Below are 22,337 nucleotides of genomic sequence, written 5' to 3'. Positions count from 1 at the left end.
ATGTAATACTTTAGGCAGAACAGTGGAGTGCTAAGCCTTGAGTCAGGAAAAGTTGAGTTCAAATCTGATGTATGACTTTAGCCAAATCACTTATCCTGTTTGCCTCAGTTTCCTCAACTGCAAAATGAGGAAAATAATAGCACCATTATGTAAGATTGTTGTCAGAATCTAATGAGATAATATTTGTTTTTTTTTATTTTTAAAGCTTTTTATTTTCAAAACATATGCATAGATAGTTTTCAACATTCATCCTTGAAAAATCTTGTGTTCCATATTTTTTCTCCCTCCCTTCCCCATCCCCTCCCTAACATAGCAAATAATCCAATATGTGTTAAATATGCAATTCTTCTATACTTTCCCACAATTAACATGCTGCACAAGAAAAGTCAGATCAAAAAGGAAAAAAAGAACAAGAAAGAAAACCAAAAGCAAGCAAACAAAAACTAAAAAGGTGAAAATGCTAAGTTGTGATCCACACTCAGTTCCCACAGGCCTCTCTCTGGGTGCAGATGTCTCTATGACAAGTCTATTGGAACTGGCCTGAATCACTTAGCTATTGAAAAGAGCCACGTCCAGAATTGTGGCTCATATTGATCATCATATAATCTTGTTGTTCCTCTGTACAACCTTCTCTTGATTGAAATAATATTTGAAAAGCACTTAGCATAGTGTCTGGCACATAGTATATGTTACATATATATGTATATATATATAATCCTAATATCATGATGATGGATGATGATGATGATGATTCATTATTTTATTTGATCCTCACAATAGATCTAGGAGGAGGTTAAGGTAGGCTCTGAAGAACACAGAGCCTGATAGATAACAAGTGCTTAATAAATGCTTATCTTCTTTCCTTCATGTAGTAGGTGGTACTTTAATTGAGTCTTCCAGGAAATTGGGAATTCTGAGAGGCAGAAGTGGAAAGGGAGATTGCCCTCAGGCTAGGGACAGCGTATATGAGAGCACAGAAGTAAAGATGGGGAACAGAGACCAGTTTCAGTGGAACAAAAAAGGACACGGAGGACAGTGTTATGTGAGAAGCTAGAGAGAGAGAGCTAGAGACAGATCATGAATGCCAAATAGAAGAATTTGGATCAAACTCTAGAGGCAAAAGGAAGCAATTGGGGCTACTTGTCTGTTGTTAGTGTGCCTGTGCAGAGTAAACAATGCTGGCCTAATTTCGGCTGGCTGGTTAGAATGAGCTCTCTTATGTCGCTGAAAAAAAATTTGCTTTGGAGTCCTACCTCTACCCCTGACTGTGAGATCTTGGATAAGTCATTTCACTTCTTCCATCTGAACCCGCTTTCCCCTCTAAAAGATGGGGATAATAATAATACACTAATACCTAACAATTTTTTTTTTTTGCAAGGTTGAGGGGTAGGGGAGCTAAGGGGGAAGGAGAATGTGTTTTATAACCTGAAAATTATTTATAAACATGATCTATTCTTATTTTCTCTGAAGCTAAGCAGGCCCAGAGCAGTTTATCTTTGCATAATCTCATCAGTTTCCATGAGTTCAATTTTCTCTATGTAGATGTTCCTGGATCTAAATATCCAGCTCTTGTCTCTCTACTAAGCTACAATCTCACTGCTTTTTGAACATTTTGGATTCAGAATGACCCAAATAGAACTCAATTGCAAACTTCCCTATTACTGTCAAGGTTACTAAAATTTTCCTAGTTGGTTGGTTGTTATCCTTTGTTTTTGAAGAGGACCAAAATGACATCACTATGTCAGAATCGAGTCACAGTGTGTCCAACTGTGGTTGATCAGATCAATGTGAGCTCCGAGTGCTCTGCCACAGGTCAGCACAAATAGTCCCTATGAACATTTAGGGTGGATTCTCTAACTTTGCAAATCTTGTGTTTCTTCTGAGCTAATTCAATTCTACTTTGCTCATGAAGTTCAGTAAATTCTCTGATGACTCAGGCTTATATCTAAGGGTCATCTTCAACTCCTCACTCCCATGTTCCCCACATCTTTTCTTTTCCTAGGGCAACTGGGGTTAAGTGACTTAGCAAGGATCATATAGCTGGTAAGCATCTGAGATCAGATTTAAACTTCTGGTTCTCCAGACTCTAGGCCTAGTGCCCTATCTATCCCCTGTTCCACTAGTGACAAGATGTGACAATTTAGAGAGATAAAGACAGAGAAAAAGAGGAGGAAGGAGGAGGAGGTGAAGAAAGAGGAGGAAGAAGAGAGAGAGAGGTGTGGGGGAGGGAAAGAAAAAAGGGAAGGAGAGAAAGGGGAGAGAAGGAGGGAAAAGGAAAGACAGAGATAGAGGAAGAGGGGGAAAGAGAGCGAGATTAGAATGTGCTCAAGAAGAACATTAATCATTCTCTGAAAGACCCCAAAGTTAAAGATACCTCCTTTGTTGATACTCATCAGACTGATTTGATTAGAAAGTGTGAGAAATTAGAAACTGTCTCGAATTCCTCCTCCCCACTGAGACCTGTCAGTGATAAAGGGGGACCAAAATCTAAATTACCTTTGGAAAACCCAATATGACTTATTCCAGAAGAGTTGAGTTTCTCTTGGTGAGAACTCTCATTCACTTTATTCAGTCTAGGATTGTTTGCCAGGGGGGAAGGGGAGAGAATGAACATTTTATCTAGTGCTTACTATATGGTAGATACTATGCTTAATGATTTACAGATATCTCATTTAATCCTCACAATAACACTGAGAGGTAGGTAGTATTAGTTTTCCCATTTTACTATTCAGGAAACTGAGGCAAAAATGCCCAGGGTCGTGCAATATTGGGTCTGATGTAGGATTTGAACTCAGGTCTTTGTGACACTTAGGGTAATTAATACAAAGCTAAGTCTAGAGTCAGGGAGACCTGAGTTCAAATGCTGCCTCAGACCCTTTAATAAGAGTTTGATCCTGGGCAAGTCACTTAACCACTGTTTGCCTCAGTTTCCTCACCTCTAAAATGAGCTGGAGAAGGAATGGCAAACCATTCCAGTGTCTGTCAAAAAAATCCAAATGAGGTCACAAAGAACGGGACACGACTGAAACAACTGAACAGTTTCCAGCTGTCTTTTGAGTGGAAACTACCCTAAATTTTCAGTCTGGAATATTATTTCAAATGCAAAACCTGCCACTTAATGTGACCTTGAACACTTCAACCAAACATTTCTTAAATGCCTACTATGTGACTAGAGCTATGCTAATAAAAGGAGATACAAAGTTTAAAAATGAGATTTCCCAGAATAAATTATAGTCTGCTGAGGTAGGAGGAAGGGAGGGAAAGATAAAGTATGCCCAAGTATGTAAGTATAACTCTATGCAAAATTATTTCAAGAGATAAAGAGTTTTTAAAACTTCAAAGAGAGGTCATAAAGACATGTAGGTTGTATTTTTTAAATAGTATTTTATTTTCCCCCTATCATATATTAAAACTATTTTTAACATTTTTTAAAGATTTGAGTTTTTAAGGGGGTTCTTTCATATGGAGATAAACAGAGAGGAGAGGTGTACTCCAAACTTGGACAGAACCCCACATTCACAGACCTAACAGTAGAGACTAGAACAATATGCTTAAAATACAGCAAGGGGACAAGTTTGACTGGAAGAAAGAGAAAACAAACCACTTCCTCTCCCTAGGATCTATTGTCCCGAGGCAACTTGATTAGATACCAGTTTCTAAGATCTAAATACCATGAACTTTGAAATTCCCTTGAGGTGTGGAGGAGAGCAGGAAATAGCCCAGGTGTTGGGGAAAGGGGTAGGTAAGAGGAGGAGTAGTGAAAGGCCATGGTTACCCAGATGAGGGGAATGAGTCAAAACGGGCCTTCCTTATCTGATCTTTCTTGGTTTGCTGCCAGAGCCCACAAAACCTGGGCAGGACTAAGTAACAGCTACTTGGAACACAAAGCCAGGATCAGGCTGTTAATTTACTTGGGTGACTTGAATGAATTCTGGAAAATAGGAGGAGGCTTGGGTGGCCCCAATAATCAATCCTTAGTGAAGCTGTCACAGAAATTGATGTCTCACAAAACCAAATTTTGATTCAGATTCGAAATGGGATGTTATACTATGTTTATTTCCTTTAATACACAAAAATCAGAACTAAGGTTTTGGTACCTAGAATCTAGAATTCCAGGATTATATGAAATCTTCTAGGTAAGGGTTGATTTTTTTTTAACTTTTTCTGTGTCATGGACCCTTTTGGCAATTTGATGAAGCCTAGGGACTTCTCAGAATTATCTTTTTGAATGAATAAAATAAACTACACAAGTTTAGAAAAGAAATCAATTATATTGAAATAGTTATAAAAATATATTTTTAAACAAGTTCATAGACTCCAGCCTTAAGAACTGCTGACATAGATCATGCTATTCCCCAACTTTATAATAAAGAGGAAGAAGAGAATCCAAGTGAAGGATAAAGTTCTTTTTAAGAAATAATTATACAAATGTGTACTTTCTACAAATAAAAACTTCTGTCATTTGCTCTTCCCCTACCCCCAACAACAGAGACTTGTAACATTGGCCATCTCACTTCATTGTTTGCTTCATGGGGAGTTCTTATTTGAGAGGTGTTTAGCTTGTTGGTAACAAGAATTTTCTTTTTGCACAAATGCGGTTTCCTAGCTTTCAGATATGTTATCTTTATGCAGTAAAGTCTATATGGGATTAAGAATCTGATATATAATCTACACCCCCCACTTACTTGTCTATCAAGTTGCCTCAAAAAGACTTTTTGGGCAATTTGATCCTTGAACTCTTAACCTTTTTCACAAATGCATAATCCATAGAGAACTGTCTTCTGAGTCCAACCTGTTTTGATATATTTGTTATAGCTTTGAGGTATGATGGTGTCAAGTAAAGGGATGGAAAGAAGGAAACTAAGTCTGAAATGGTAGGAGGCATGGGAACCTTGTAATATGGGCAGTAGTTGAAAGAACTAGAGATACTTAGCCAAGAAAAGAGAAGGCTTAGCAGAAGGGTCATGATTATGATTTGCTCATGGCTGAGGGGTCACCATAAAAAAAAAAAGATTAGACTTCTGCTTATCACCAAAGAGTAGAGCTATGAGAATTGGGTGGACAGTTCAATGAGATCAAGTTTCACCCAAGATAAAGGAAAATATCAGGACAATCAGAGCTATTCAAAGATGGGATGGAAGAGCATTCCTGCAACAGGTAGTTGAACTAGATAAACGTTGGCCCTGAATATAGATACCTTGATCTGACGTAATCAGATGGCAGCAGAGAATAGAGCACTTGTCCAGGTATCAGACCTGAGTTCTAATCTGATCTTAGATATTTACTAGCTGGCGAACTCCTGGCAAGACACTAAATTTCTGTTGGTTTCAGTTTCAACTATAAAATGAGGAATGCCAACAGCATCTACATCAAGGGGTTGTTAGGATCAAATAAAATAATATTTATAAAAGTACTTTAGCACAGTTGCTAACACATAATAGATACTTAAAAAGTGGTTATTTCCTTCCTTCTTTCCTTTGTTCCCTTCTCTCTCCCTCCTTTCTTCCCTTTCTCCCTCCCTCCTTTCCTAACATCTATGTTCTATGGCATTGTTATTTATTTTGGTCAGTATTTTTCAGTTACAATTTAACCTAGTTCAGGAGACAGTGTTAGACACTTCTTTATATATCAGTTTGAAACAGTTGTTTTTATTTTTATTTTTTTTTTTTATGCTTTCAATGGAGCAACAAGGTAGCCCAACGGATAGAGTACCAGTCCTGAATTCAGGAGGATCTGAGTTCAAATGTGATCTCAGACACCTAATACTTCCTAGTGTGACCGTGGGCAAGTCATTTAACCCCATTTGCCTCAAGGGGAAAAATGCTTTCAGGATTAGAATTTTCTTTGTGAATCTGGTATTAAACAGGTACCATATTTTACAAAGATTATTGACAAACTAGAGAGTATCCAGAGAACCTGCCATCAGATAGTGAAAAATTCAAGTTCTTGGTATGGGCAGATAGGTGAAAGGAACTGAAGGTTCTAAACTGAAGTTTAGAGAAGAGAAGACATTGTTAAACAGGATAGTTCTCTTTCAGTATTTGAATGACTGTGAGAAAGAAGGATTATGGTTGTTGATCTTCTCCTTGAAGAGTAAACGTAAGAAGTATCAGTGGAAATTACAAATAGGTAAATTAGGCTCCACATATAGAAAATACTACTTAATAAATAAAGTGGTCAAAAGGAAGAACAGAATGCCTAAGGAGGAAGGGGATTCCCTTCATCAGAAAGCTCTAAGGTCAGTTGAGCCTATTGGACAAAGCTACAAAGAATATTCTCATTCAGGTACAAATGTGACTAATTTCTGGTAATGACAATTTTGGGTTAGCTCTATTGTTTTCTTAGTATTCTGTTTGTTGCTTCTTGTCAAACAGGAAGGACAGATACCTTTTGTCTTATTTTACAGATAAGGAATCCAAGGCCCCAGATTCACAGTCTAAATCAGAATTGGAACTTTTGTTGTTGACAGGAGAGACAGAGAGAAAGAGAAGGATCTCATTCTTTTTGCAAAAATAAGAGGGATAATGACCTTTCTTTAAAACATCTAAAGCATTTGCTACTCTCTTTTAAAAAATCCAGTCACTTCTGCATGTTTTATTTTGTTTTGTTTTCTGAAAAGCTTATGATTCTCTGACTTGCATGGGCAAGAGTGTCAAGTTTTCAACATACTGTTTTGGTTTCCTTGTGACATACAATCTTCTTTGAAACAGATTCCCCTAGATCTTCAAAACATAGTTTACACCTGACTTAATTCCCCTACCTTTTCCTAGGTTTAATACCCAAAACTCTTTATCAGAATTATTTGCATCAGTGCCCTGCCAGGAAATGACCTGGCCTTGTGATTATGTTTATGATGTTTATCTGCCACTGTTCCTGTAAAGCTGGGATCTAATGTGGAAAATATGGTATTACTCTGATCCACCCCACTCTCTCAGAACATTTTTTAGCCATTTTTTATGGCCAAGGCGTAATTGAGACTTAAAAAAAAAAGGCAGGAGAAAGAGGAAAAGGAGGAGGAAGGAGAAGAAAGAAAAAGAAGAATGACAAGAGGAGGAGGAGGTGGTGGTGATAGTGGTAGTGGTGGTAACAGTAGTAAGAGTTATTCTGAGCTTAAAGTAAAGGAAAGAGGTTTCAAAAGTGCATTGTTGGGTCATCCCTTCTTCCTGAAGAGGAACTTTGCTTTCCTTGATCTCTTCTCTCTTTTATACCTTCTGACACTGATCTTATCCTGTCTAATGGATTCAGATAACATCTCTGCATGCAGCAAAGTTTGTAGAATACTAGACTTGGAGTTAAGAAAGCTTGTGTTCAAATCCTGCTTCAGACACTTATTAGCTAAGGGACCCTAGACCAGACTCTTTTAAACTCTCACTTTCTCAGTTTCCTCAGACCATAAAATGAGAATACCAATATAGCATCTTTTTTGCTGGGGAGTTGTGAAGATGAAGGCCAGCTAGAAAGATAATTGTGGGTAGAGCACCAGATCTGAAGTCAGGAACTTCATAAGTTCAAATCACAATTATGTTTGTGACCCTGGGTAAATCACCTAATCCTTTTTGCCTCAGTTTCCTCATCTTAAAACGAGCCGGAGAAGACTCCATCTTCTCCAGGAGAAGAAAATGGCAAACCACTCCAATATCTTTACTGAGAAAACTCAAAATAGGGTCATGAAGAGTCAGACATGACTGAACAATAATTATGAGAATGAAATGGGATAATGTATGTAAAGCACTTTGCAAAAATCATCATTATTTTTATTGCTGTTGATATTGTTGCCCTCTATCTCACAATCTCTCTCCTGAGTTTTAGGTTACTATTTCCCACTACTTCCTACTTTTGGATATTTTTATCTGAGTGTCCCCCCAAATTTCAAAATGACTCATCCAAAACTTCAACTTATTTCCTCTAAAATATCTCTAATCTTAGCATTGAAACTAATTCCCTCCTGGATCTCCAGGTCAGGAACTTCATGGTCATTTTAGACTCTTTACTCCTCCTCACCAGACCCCTTCCCTTCTAATCAGTTGCCAAGTTTAGGGAATATACCTCTAAAATATCTTTACAAATGGATGATATGCTCATATTTTCATTTCCCTCAGCTTTTCTGTCCTGGACATCAGCAATCACTTCCTAACTAGTCCTTCCCCTTTTCCCCTCACCCTCTTTCTTCTAACCTTCCTCTCCAATCCACAATATAAATCTGTCCAATGTTTGACGCACAGAAGATGCCCAGTAAATTAGCTTGTTGACTTGACTTTATGCAGTTGCCAGAATAAGTGTTCTAATTCACAGACCTGACCGTGTGAATGAGATTTTCCTATTCAGATATCTTCAGTGACTGCATCACCTAGAACAGCAGCCCCAAGCTTACTTAGAAATAAAGACCATTGACCTGTACATAAGGATTCCTGAGGGTTGCACACAGCATTCAAAACATAATACTATTGTGTTTGAGACCTCTGGTCTATAGGATATAATGAAGATTCCTCAGGCTGGCATTTAAGGTCCTTCAAAAATTGTATGTAGCCCAGCTTTCAGTTTTTCTCGCACATTATTCTTTGCACACCCAATTCCAACCAAACTTTACCATTAGCTGTTCCTAGATCCCATCCCACCCACTCTCTTTTTTCTGCATTCATGCATCCTGTCTCCTGAGCTTTACATTTCTTTCATTTCTCATCTCTGCCTATGAAAATCCTTTTCTGCTATCAAATCCCAGTTAAAATCCTATCATCTCCATGAAGATTCTTTTGATTATTTGATTTTCCACAACTCAGGATCATCTGTGTTGTGATGACTCTTATATTTTGGATTTTCTGTAGTTTGCCATTTCCTCGTCCAGCTTATTTTACAGATGAGGCAAACAGGGTTAAATGATTTGCCCAGAGTTACATAGCTAATAAGTGTCTGAAGTCAGATTTGAACTCAGGAAGATGAATCTGGCTGACTCCAGACCCAGGTGTTCTATCCATTGGACCACCTAGTTCTCCCAAGTTAAATGCAATGACTGCACCATTTTATCCCTTTACAAGAGTGAAGTTCTTTCTGATAGAATTGTGTGTCCCCACACTGTAGTAGTCCCCCTGTCCCCACCTCCTCAATTTGGCATTCACAAATTTGCAGAATGAGCTCCAGTGAAGTAACTCTGTAGATCAATGCTGTTAAGGAATTCCTCAAATCAGAGGGCCTGTTCTCCTCTTGGCCTACTAGACTAAAGGCCAGTAAATCAATAAGCATCTTAAAAGATAAAAAAGTTTAATTATCTTCAACAGATATGCAGTTTCTAGGATGAAGCTACAAGGAACAAAGGGAGATAAAGGATTTTACATAGCTTTGGAGGGAAATTATTGGTGACAAAGGAGCTGTGGGTGCTCCAACACTCTCCTTATGTGGGAGATGAAAGAGGAACAGGATATTGAGTGATTTGGGGGGAAATGTTTTAATCTTTAGAACATGTTAACCACGGGGTCTCAGGTTTGTTCCAACAGAGATGTTTTTTTCCTTTAGTTAATCCCATTAGAACATCTGGTGGGACAGTAGGTCTCTAGCGAATCCTGCCAGAATACCTAGATGGAGTTGATAGAGGAGGCCTCCCTCCAGATAGAATCTGTGGACTTATCCTGTATTGATAAAATACAGATTAAGAGACTGTGGTAATTTCATTTCTTTGACCACAAAGATCACTCTTTTCCGTGAAGAAATAATTTCTCCTCAGATTACAACACACAACTTTTAGCTATTTCCTCTTTAATTCTTTTAAACTGTAGCTCATAAGTCCCTACCCAAGACATAACAATTTGTTTAAAAAAGGAAGAGAACGATTTTAATTCCACCACCATTACTTCTCTTTTCCCAAGGCCCACATAGCTTCCTTCACATGGACTTGAGGTTTTTTTGGCTTTTTTTTTTTTTTTTTTTTTTTTTGCAGTTACAAATAAGGAAACCAACATTCTAAGAAATCAAATAATTCCCATACTCATAGTTAATAAGTATCAGACAGGATTGCATTCCATGTCTTTCTTCATTGGAAGTCTGCCATTGGTTGCATTGTATTACTTTTGAATTGAATATGCAACTGCCCAGGTGCAACTCCAGTCATTCTTTCCTATTCTATTCTGGATCAGTCTCATTGTTCATCTATAGCATCTTTTCATACTTATCTATGATATATAGGTAGGTATTATGATAGACAGATAGATAGATGGATGGATGGGTGGCAGACAGATGGAAGGCATTCGTGAGATTTATAATAAATTAAATCTGTGCAATGTGCATTCTTTATCCACCATTTTTTCCTCCAAAGTGTGGGATAAGCCTTGACATCAGCGCTTGGAGACACCATAGTCTAGGAGTTCTTCCCATCTTCCCTTTTTTGATCATGTATCTTTTTGGCAGTCTGGTGAAGTGTATGAATCCTTTCTTGGAATAATCTCAAATGCATAAAATAAAATTCATAAGATTGCAAAAAAAAAATGTATTGGAATAAAGATGTAATTTTTTCGTCTTCAAGTTCATAAAATGCTTTGAAACCTATCCATGGACTGTGGGTCCCATGTTAAGAACTCTTGCCTTAGATAAGGCAGCTGTCTGAGGCAGCTAGGTGGGACAATGGATAGAATGCTGATGTGGAATCAGAAAGATGTGAACATATATGACCCTCACCAAGTCTGTCTGCCTCAGTTACCTTACCTGTAAAACAGGAACAATAATAACACCACCAACTTCTCAAGGTTGTTAGAATAAATGAGATTGTTTGCAAAACTCTTTGGAAACTTTAAAGGGCTATATAGATGCTATTATTAGTAGTAGATAGAATGCAGAGCCTGGAATTAGGAAGAGTCATCCTCCTGAGTTCATATCTAGCCTCAGATACTTGATAGCTGTGTGACCCCAGAAAAGTTGCTTAACCTTGTTTGTTTCAGTTCCTCATCTATAAAATGAGAGAAGGAAATGGTGAACCACTCCAGTATCTCTGCCAGGAAAACTTCAGAATGGGGTCACAGAGTCTATTACTAAAAAAATGACTAAAATACCAGTATTTGACTTTAGAACATAATATACTACATAATTTATGCATAGTTTATATGTATACTATTCTATAAATTGTATACATACATATACTATATATTCATTATATACCTTATACTAATTATATACTGTTATATACAATATGATATACATATATTTTACTATATACTTTATACATAGAATATGATATTTATATGTATCATATTCTATGTATAAAGTATATAAATATGTTTACTATATACATTATACATAGTATATAATATATCTACTATGCTTTATATACAGTATGATAAACACATAGTATACATAAATCCCACTATATATTTTATATATAGTCTATAATATATATATACCATATGCTTTATACACGGTATATTATACATATACTTCACAACATACTTTATACATAGTATATGATATATATATGTATTATGTACTTTATACACAATAATACTATACATATCCTTCACCATATACTTTATATATAGTATATGATATATATATTATATATTTTATATACAGTATTTTATACATATCTGTAACTACTTTATACATAGTATATGATATAGATATATATATATATGTATTATGTACTTTATACCAGTATACTATACATATACTTTACTATATACTTTATACATTGTATATGATATGTATATCATGTATTTTATATACAAGATAGATATACATGCTATGTATTTTATTCTTAGTATACCATATACTGATACACTATAGTTTAGAACATAGTACACTATCCAAGATAGAAAGAACTTTAGAGCAAAGAATGTGAGCAATTAGAGAGATTAAAATGTAAACTCCTCGAAAAGGATTTTGACCCTTTGATCTATTTTTATCCCCATGTATCACATAATAAGTACTTAAGAAATGTATGTTGACTGATTGATTGATAATAGGATCTTAAGACTAAGTGGTGGAAAAAGATCTGAGAAGTCATTTAATCCAGTCCTTTCATTTTACCAAGGAGATAAAAGGAGATGGCCTTCCTTTCAGCAGCAGAACTAGAATTAAAAACCCACATGCCCCCAATTCCCATTACATCTTCCTTCCAGTCTTACAACTAACCACCTAAACAAAAGAAAATGTTTCAGAATGTTGCACCTTCTCAGCACCACCTTTGTTTTTCTGTCTTTTCTGCAGAACTGGCAGGAGAAGCTTGTAGGGAGGTTTCAAGAGTGGGATTTAGGGTTGAGAGTGAGTCACACTGGGAGATCTGAAACCCAGCATACACCAGCAGACCCAAGGAGGGAAAAGTAGAGCTTGCTAACTTGTCCTTTCTTTCCTTGATCCTGCCTCCTTGCAGAGAGAGACTGGTTGGCTTCTTCTAAGCCAGGGTGGACTGGACTTCTCTAGGATGTGATGGAATCATTCCCAGGGGCTACACTGGAATTTCTGAGGGATCTGCAGACATTTCCTTCTTTTTCTCATCTTTTTCTCATGAGTTTTTGCTTAGGTCTAGTAAAGATTGGCAGGGGAAAATACCAGAACTTTTGATGCTTCTTTCTCTCCTGCTATTCCCTGGACCTGAATTTATCGAGATACTTCCTAACTATCTGACTAAGCAAGTCACTTAATCACTCTTTTCCTTAGTCTCCTCACACACATACACTATATATATGTATCATTATGTGCTAAGTATTTTATAATTATTATTTCATTTGGTCCTCATAACAACCCAGGGAAGTTTGTTGTAGTTCAGGCATTTTTTAGTCATGTCCAACTCGTGATAACTCCATTTTCTTGGCAAAGATCCTCAACTGGTTTGCCATTTTTTTCTCTGACTCATTTTACACATGAAGAAACTGAGGCAAAGTGAAGTGACTTGCCCAGCATTACACTGCTAGTGTCAGAAACTATTTTTGAGCCAAAGCAGATGAGTCTTCCTGATTCCAGACCTAGCATTCTCTCCACATGCTACCTAGCTGCCCCTATTATTATTGGTTATTAGTGTTTACTTTCTTAATAAAATAAACAATGACATCTGACATTGATACAGCCCTTTATAGTTACAAATTTACTTTATGTCATTTGATACTCAAAGTAAGTAGAGCAAGAACAGGGAAATTAGCAGAATCTCAGTTCAGCTCCCACTTGTGATCACTGTGTAACCCTGAGTAAGTCACTTATTCCCAGTGGCTCAGGCAAATCTTTAAAACAAAATCAGAGAAATTGTTATTCTGCATTGGAAAGTTCCTCACATTGCAGAAATTCCTCACTGTATTGTCTGTATACTAAGGAAATCACCCAGCTATCCAAATCAAACTTTCCAACCCAGGGAGTGCAACTAATGAGTAGAAATATCTGATAAAAATCCCATCCTCTGGTTGGGAAAACTGACAGGATTTGCCCAGGATCACAGCATTAATTAATGGCACATCCAGGTCTCCTAAGGGGCCAGGAAGGGGCCTGGAAGGGGCCAGAAGTCAGGATTTTGCAGTTGTTAGAACCTTTGATTTAGAATCCAAGTGTTGGAATCCTGGCACTGCTCCTTATCAGCTATCTGACCTTGAGCAAATAATCAAAACTTTAGAAAGTTTGATTTTCCTCATCTGTGAAAGGGTAGATTTAACCAAGTTGATCTGTAAGGAACTTCACAAATCTTCAATCCCATCACTTGAAATCCAGTGCCCAACATATTATATTAGTTGGTCAACCATTCATTTATAAAATCTCAGTTGGAAGGGATCTCAGAAAACATGTAGTCTAATGTGAGTCTCCCTGTCAAGTGCATGTCTAATAAGTGGTTACCCTGATGCTGTATTATACTATTAATAAATATTGAATTTGAAGCTGATTAAGAAAAACCTCCCGATTCTTTTCACAAGAATAAATAATCTAGCTATGTCTCCCCATTCTTGCATTGAAACACTCTTTATTCCAATTTTTAAAGTATTTATACAAATATATGGATCTCATCTATGTGGGTTCTCCAAAGATGCAAATCATAACCTTTCCAACATCATAACTGTTCATTCTTTGGGACTCATCATTGGCCTCCCATGGGTTTTCGGCTGCTGGGCAGTCTCTTTTTCTTCCTTTGACACAGTGCGGCTATGGTTTATGTGGATTATTCAACAGTTAGTCCTCCCTCTTCCTACATTACCAGTTCATAATTTTTTTCTCTTCATACATTTATATGATGATCTTTTCCGTCACTTCCCTGTGATTTCTTTCTTATAAAGGGTTCAATTTTCTTATTAGTTTCTGCCCACCATTCCACCCTGTTGAAACATTTCTAGATCTTGCTATGTAGTCAGGTAGTATCAATGGATAGAGTGCTAGACCTGGAGTCAGGAAGTCCTGAGTTCAAATTTGACCTCAGACACTAGCTGTGTGATGACATTGAGCCAGTTATTTAACATTTGTTTGCTTGAGTTTACTCATAGGTAAAATGAAGATAATAGCAACTACTTTCTAGGGTTGTTATGAGGATCAAATGAGATCGTTGTAAAGTGCTTAGCAATAGTGCCTTAGCACATAATTAAGTATTATATGAATGTTAGCTATTACTAGCTATTATTTTCCTATGTGTTAGATGTCCCTCTCAATTTCTTGTCATTTATGCCTTTACCAAAATAACTTTTTAAAAAGTTAAGTAGCAGAGGATCAAGAATAGAAATCTATGCTATGCCTTTAGAGACTTTCTCCCATGCTAATATTATTATCTGTCATTGGGTCCACCCATTCAACCAGTTTGAGACTTGCCCATCTCTAATATTGCCTAGCCTATCTCTCCCTTCCTTACCTATATAGATAACATGGGAATTTAGAGTAAATGCTGTATTATAATCTAGGTAATTTTTATCAATAGCATTCCCTTGACCTAATGGAAGAAATAACTCTACTGAGAGAGAAGAGTGGGGGAAGAGAAGGAAAGACAGAAAGATGAAAGAAAGAAAAAAAAGAAAGGAGAGAAAGAAGAAAAGAAGGAAGGAGGAAGAAAGGAAAGAAGAAAGGAAGGAAGGGAAAGAAAGAAAAAAGGGAGAGAGGGAGGAAGGAAGGAAGAGGAGGGAGAAAGTGAGGGATTGAAGAAGAGAATAGGAAAAGAGGGGAAAAAAAAGAAAAAAGAAAAGAAAGAAAACTTACCTCCCCCTTCTCTCTCTTATACACACACACACACACACACACACACACACACACAAACACAACTTATGTTGATAAATTATTCTAGTCCCAGATAGACTCAGAGCAACATCCAGGAGAGCAGAACCGTTATTCTGGGCATACTTTTCTGTTAACATTCCCATAGATCAAATAGATAAGACCAGAAGAATGTGGGTTAGAAGGAAAAAACAACAAATACAACATTGTTGAGAGAAACCACTTCATTCATCCTGAGAGCAGACATTGCAATGATATCAATTCACTCATTCATTCAACAAATTATTACTCTTTATATGATTTCCCAAGTATCTGTTCTGTGCATTCCACTGTGTTCAGAGCCAAACAAACTTTCCTACATTTTGTCTGGTCTCATTTTTAATGATATTGCTTTCATCAACTGTGGAGTAGTAAGTTGAGGGCCAGTCCTGGAGTCAGGAAGATCTTGAGTCAAATCCAGTTTCAGAAATTTACTAGCTGTGGGACAGTGGGAGCACTCCCCACCTTTGCCTCAGTTTCCTCATCTGTAAAATGAGCTGGAAAAAGAAATGGCAAACCACTGCTAATTAAACTCCAAATGGGATCAGGAAGAATCAAACAGGACTGAAAATAATTGAACAAAACACAACATTCTTCTCTTCCTCCTCTTCCTTCTCCACCTCTTCTTCCTCTTCCTTTTCTTCTCTCCTCTTCCTTCTTCTCTTCCTTCTCTTCTTGTTCTTCTTGTTCTTCTCTTTCTCCTCCTCTTCCTCCTTCTTCTCTCCTTTTGAATTATATGTTGAGGGGCAGCTAGTTGGTGCAGTGGATAAAACACCAGCCCTGAAATCAGAAGGACCCGAGTTCAAATGTGATCTCAGACACTTAACACTTCCTAGCTATGTGACACTGGACAAGTCACTTAACCCCAACTGCCTCAGGAAAAAAAATCATCAAGAATAACATGTTGAGTCGTCCCGAGTTTTCTTTTCATTTTGAAGACATCTGTGTTAGGTTCCAAGTGGAAAGCAGGCTTTCTGAAGAAGATAAATGGGACCCCTACTAAATGATCATTGGAAATCTATACCAGAAGCTTGAGTGCCTTTCTAACTATTGAACTACCAAAAAACAAACAAAAACACCCCCCCCCCAACAAAACAAAGCAAACCCCCTACATGAGAGGAGGATTTATTAATTAATAGAGAGCAGGGCCATTCATTTCTGAGTGGGCTTTTTGTAGGACTGGTTTACAAATACCTAATATGAGTTTGAGATTAAATACCTTTCTCCTGCCAACCCCCAAGGCTGCTTAATAAGTACATAGCACATATCTTAGGAAAAGGTCATAATGTCTTTTGGTTTGTCTTTTTGAGACATAGGAGATTGAGAAAAGAAAATTATTAAATGGTTATAGAGGGCTGTAACTTTTAGTGAAAGGAAATCAGTTTGTATTCCTTGTCTTTTACTGAGCACAGAAAATCTCCCTGAGACTGGAGCTTCCCCTAAACTGGCAAGACCACTGACATTGGAAAGCCTTCAATAAAGCTAATGATAAGGCAATGTGGAATAGTGGAAGAGTCTGGGCTCAGGAAACAGGGGACGGGGATTCAAATCCTACCCCTGGTATTTATTAACTGTGTGATATAGAGCAAAACACTTTACTTCCCTGGGCCTTGGCTTAAACTATAAAATAAGGGAATTGGATTAAATGGCTTCTAAATCCCTGCAGTTTTAGAGGTCTGAGTCTATAATATGACCTTGCACTTCATAGTACAATTGTTTCATTTATAAGTCCTTGCAACAGCCTTAGGTAGTAAAAAAGTACTGAGCATTTGATTATTCCCAGTTTGCACATGAGCAAATGGGGCCCAAAGAGATTAAATGAATTGACTCAGATTGGTTACCAATCTAAAATTTGAACCCAAGACTTAATTAATCACCCTTAAATTGACAGAAAGTCTCTGACCACCTATTCTTTTTTTTTTTTAGGTCCTTCATTCTTTTTATTATTATTATAGCTTTTTATTTACAAGACATATGCATGGGTAATTTTTCAGTAGTGACAATTGCAAAATCTTTTGTTTCAACTTTTCCCCTCATTCCCCCACCCTCTCCCCCAGATGGCAGGTTGATCAATACATGTTAAATATATTAAAGTATATGTTAAATATAAAATACATATACATGTCCATACAGTTATTTTGCTGTACAAAAAGAATCGGACTTTGAAATAGGGTACAATTAGCCCGTGAAGGAAATCAAAAATGTAGGCGGGCAAAAATATAGGGATTAGGAATTCAATGTAATGGTTCATAGTCATATCCCAGATTCTTTCGCTGAGTGTAGCTGGTTCAGTTCATTACTGCTCTATTGGAACTGATTTGGTTCATCTCATTGTTGAAGTAGGCCACATCCATCAGAATTGATCATCACACAGTATTGTTGTTGAAGTATATAATGATCTCCTTCTGACCACCTATTTCTGAGCTATAATGATTTTAAAATTCTCTGTCTCTGTTTCTGTTTCTCCATCTCTGTCATTCTGTCTCTGTCTTTTTCTCTCTGTCTTTATGTCTGTGTTTGTCTCTCTCTGTTTCTGTCTTTTTGATTCTTGTCTGTCTCAGTCTCTCTCTATTTTTGTTTCTCTGTGTTTCTCTATCTCTCTATAATTGTCTGTTTTATTCTCTGTCTCTCTTTTCTCTTCTCTTGTCTTCTCTCTGTCTCTCTTGTGTGTATCTCTCTCTGTAACTCTCTTCCTTTCTGTCCGTTTCTGTTTCTTCTCTTACTCTGTCTCTATGTCTCTGTTTCTATCTGTCTCTGTCTCTCTTTCTGTTCCCCACTCCTCACTCATTCCATCTTCAAAGCCCAATATTTTTTACACTTTATTGCACACTAAATGGAGCTAACCATGAAACATGGAAACCCAAAGCCCATAAAATGAAATTTAGTCATTATTCATAAAGCTGAAAGCATATAATAATTTTTTTGCTTAAATAGCACCTTTATCTCATTTAATTCTTAAAATGGTGCTATGTGGTAAGCAATCACAACTTTGATTCAGGCATATTTTACAGGTGAAGAGCTCAATTTTGTTAGAAATAAAGAGGTTAATCTAAGATCATAAAGTTAGTGGTACTCAAGAACTCAAACCCACATTTTCTGATTCTATCATTCTTTCTATTACATTTGTTCTTTGGGGGCTTCAGTTTTCTTATCTACAAAATGGGAATAGGTGGGTAAGTAAGAAGCTTAGTTTTTGAACCAACTTTTAAAATTTAGGGAGAAAATTTTTCCATTTTCAAGAAGGAAAAATGTACAGTGTATAATAAAGTGGCTTCAGTGCATCTTGCAAGCCAAGATTTAGTTATTCTCATATTCTTTAAACAATAGGGAATTCCTGATTAGACATTCTAATATGAGTTGTAGAGTCACGATGCCTAAGTTTTGTGACACGGATTAGTCCAGGATCTCTGACTTTAATAGGTGGTTTTTATGGACTATAAAGATCAGATTACCCCACTTACAATGAATGGCCTTGGCCAAGTAAGACTGTCCAAGTTCCTTATAGTTTTAAAACACGACAATTCTTCTAATGCTCTGGATCTCAATTTTTTCATCTGTTAATTTGGAATGGCATTGAAAGGAACCTTAGAATATAGAATGTAAAAGCTGGAAAGAGAAATGATCTCATCTTGAGTTCATCAAACTGTGCTACTAAAAGATTTCTTGAAATGATCCAAAGTGTTGTGCAAAGAAAAAAATTGTTTATAATATTCATAGAATTACTAGAGATTATTCAGTTCAATACCTTCATATTAAAGATGAAAAATGGAGGTCTAATATAATTAAGGGATTTGTTCTTTGAATTCAGATCCTTTGATTCCAAATCTAAAGAACTTCCCCCTGTACCATGCTCTTTCTCTAATATTAGATTCTGAGCAAAAATGATCTGAATTAATGGTTTGATTTGTGTGTATGTGTATATGTGTATATGTGTGTATTGATGTAATATACTTCCACTGATAACTTTGCAACATTGATAGGTATTAGGATAGATATTAGGCAATTAAAAAAATATCAAAAAAGAAAGTTTGAAATAAAGTATTCTATCATTGCAAAAATATGAAAATCTCTCATCTAGTCTACCAATGCCCCATTTTACAAATGAAGTAGCTGTCCATAAAGTGAAATAATTTGTTCAAATTCACATAGCAAGTTAAGAGAAAAATTACTGGTAGAAAAGAAATGAGAAAATGTTTTGAGAAATCCATATCAGTATATCGTGTATAGATGTCAGATGTCTAAAACACTCTTGCAGTCAAGTTACCTTATGCAAAGTGCATATGCTGACTTTTGTGGGCTCTAGATGAATACTAAACTGAATGCATTAGAGAAAAATAGCACATTTTGGCAAGTTACTTTAATATTGTTTTGCATTTTCTTTTGAAGAGACACTTGTCCCCTGAAGAGTTCCAGGAAGTCTTTGGGATGACCACGGAAGAATTTGATCGTCTGGCTCTTTGGAAAAGGAACGAATTAAAGAAGAAGGCATTGCTTTTCTAACCTCTCCCAGAGGGGGAAAAATGTGCTTGTTCAGCAAAAACAAAACAAAAAACACAACCTAAAATAGTGTTCCAGAACTATCATACACACTTGCTGCTGCACCATTCTCCTATTTCCTTGTGTTCATGTTGGGGAGAGTGATCAAAGGAAGAGTTTAGCTCATAGGATTTTGGAACAGAGGTCATTCAGGAATCTGGGGCTGCTGGGGATTAGCCATTGAATCTTCTCCCCAGCTGGTTAAAGGAGAAAAAAAAGAATGAAAGGAAGAAAATAGCCTTAAGTCACCCCTTCCTTTGTATAACTTAATAGGAAGGAGCTCTTTAAAGTGGAGGGAGAGGATAAGGGAAGGGTGAATCATAGTTGTGGTGAGAGAAATGATAGCTCATTTGTTGGCTTTTGAGAAAGTGTTTTAAAATGGTAGAAGAATGAGGAAGCCTTGGGTGCCACCTTAGATAATGGAAGACAGACAAACTTTCCAACATCAAAGGAAATAGGATTTTTAATTAAGATTCTAGGCTGAAGAGAGACAGATTCATGAAGAGTTTCTTTTTAGGGGGAAGGAGGAATTCCCCCCAAAATTATCAGAAAATCTTGGATCAGTTATATTTGGAGACATTGAGCTATGATGGTTTGAAAGTGTCACACACACACACACACACACACACACACACACACCTCTCAATTGTATCTTTAATTATACAAGAGTTTTTATTTTATTAAAAAAAAAAGTCTATTGACACATGACAGTTATAGCATACTAAACAACAAAATGACCTATAGAGCTTAATTTAAATGTCCCATTCAACACAAATCCTGAAGCCTTATACCTACTGGGTTCATAGCTGCGTAGTTTCTGTCATTGCAGTGTTGCTAACCTATACCTATATAAATATATATAAATATACATATATATTATATATAATTTTTCTACACTTCCCCCAGGTGATGTGAATGGCATCCCCCTATAAAAGAATGCTATTTGTACATATGTGTTATTAAGACACCACTTTTTCCTCTCCTTCTCTGGCTTCATCTTGTGAGCCTTATAAAAATACTTTAGTCTTCTGACAGCAAAAGCTTGGAACTGTAGGAGCTCAGCAAATAAATAAATATATATATTAGAAAGCCTAGCTCTCCCTGTGGACAAATCAAAAAAAAAAAAAAAAAAAAAGGCTGAATACCTGCATGTTCCTGGACAAACTGGATGCCTGCGTAATCACAGTGTACAATGGGGAGATAGGACACTTAGCTTTTGCAAGGCAAAATTATTAAAATGCTTCATAGGTGTTGGATGTGAGCGTTAGGTTCCTGATACAATGAAGACTATGAAATTGCTAACGCCATATGGGAAAAAGTCCAGGGTGATGAGAGGGTTGGAAATACAGCAAATCGATAGTTTTATGTAATTCTAAAAATGCATTATCCAAAGTATATTTTCCAAGTTCTCTGTTGTGGTCTGCATTTTTTCTTGTTCAGAATGTCTATGTTCCTAGTCTAAATTCACTCTAGATCTTTTGGCAGTTCCTTAAAGTAACTGCTCACAATGTGCACTGCTTCAAACTAATTCAACATGTCCAGGGATGGAGCCTTGTGGTGTTCAACTTTATGTCTGAATTAGCTGGTGAGAACAGAGTGGTCAGAAAGGAGCTATTTTTTTCCTCAGCTCAAAGCTCTGCCTGATCCTACAGACACCTGGGAAAATAAAGTCATTTTTTGCTCAACAAAGTAAAAAGCGTTGTTATATAAATGTGTGTAATTTAAAAAGGTATGGGTCTGCTTCATTGGATGGCCCCTCTGTTGAGGTTCCTATGGGAAGAGCAGGAGTCTGGCTTACCCACTGGTCAAGAATACAAACTAACATAAGCCAATTTAGTTTAACCAGTTCTATCCAATAAACATATATATCCAAGGTCCAGAGCTTAAAATCTAGTCAGAAAATCAAGTTAGCAAATGCTACCTTTCCTGCTGCCTCTATATTATGGTCTCCCAGGTTTTGCCAGCCTTATTGGGTATGGTCTGTGCACTTTCCTGCTTCCATTTATGGATGAGAGACAATATAGTGGACAAAGAAATGGGATTGCAAATCAAGAGACTTGGGGAGACCCAACAATAACTTTTGTCGCCAATCAGCTGTGTGGTAGACTTGAACAAGTTACCTCCTCCCTGTAGACCTCGGTTTCTCCATCTGTAAAATGAGAGGATTGGGGAAAAAATTTCTTAAGATCCCCTTTGAATTAAACATTTTATATTTGAAGATACCCTCCAGTTCTAATATTCTACATTCTAAGGCCCCTCCCAACTGTCATTTTTATATTCCAAATGTCATTCCAACTTTCACAATTTATGTTTTAAGGTCTCTTCCAATTTTAACATTCTATATTTTAATAGCTGTTCCAAATTTAACATTCTGTATCCTAAGACCCCTCCAACTCTCAGTCTACATTCCAAGAGTTCTTCCAACTCTAATGTTCTACGATTCTGTTCTAAGTCTTACAACTTCTAATGACTATTTCATTAGTATTGAATATAAAATTCAAGAGACTTTTTTAAGCATTTCTATAAAATACTTTCCTATGCTGATGGGAAAACCTTAGCCAAATTTGCTGGGCTGCCACATCTTCAAAATCTTCCCAATTTCCTGACATCCCATG

At 36.7% G+C, this 22,337-nt stretch overlaps 1 protein-coding gene across 2 annotated transcripts in view; it reads left to right on the top strand.

Annotated features, from left to right (window-relative positions):
• Positions 1-21,919, top strand: part of ABLIM2 (actin binding LIM protein family member 2) — a 225,631-nt gene extending 203,712 nt beyond the window's left edge. Inside the window, exon 21 of one of the 2 annotated variants that reach the window (XM_031942739.1) lies at positions 19,573-21,919. In XM_031942739.1, the coding sequence (XP_031798599.1) occupies positions 19,573-19,686 (114 nt within the window). In that variant the 3' untranslated portion in view covers positions 19,687-21,919. The remainder of the gene's footprint in view (positions 1-19,572) is intronic. The other variant, XM_031942738.1, reaches the window with a different exon arrangement.
• Positions 21,920-22,337: the final 418 nt, after the last annotated feature.

Source organism: Sarcophilus harrisii, chromosome 6, assembly GCF_902635505.1.
Source record: "Sarcophilus harrisii chromosome 6, mSarHar1.11, whole genome shotgun sequence".
NCBI lineage: Eukaryota > Metazoa > Chordata > Mammalia > Dasyuromorphia > Dasyuridae > Sarcophilus > Sarcophilus harrisii.
This window is presented reverse-complemented; position numbering and strand designations above follow the sequence as displayed.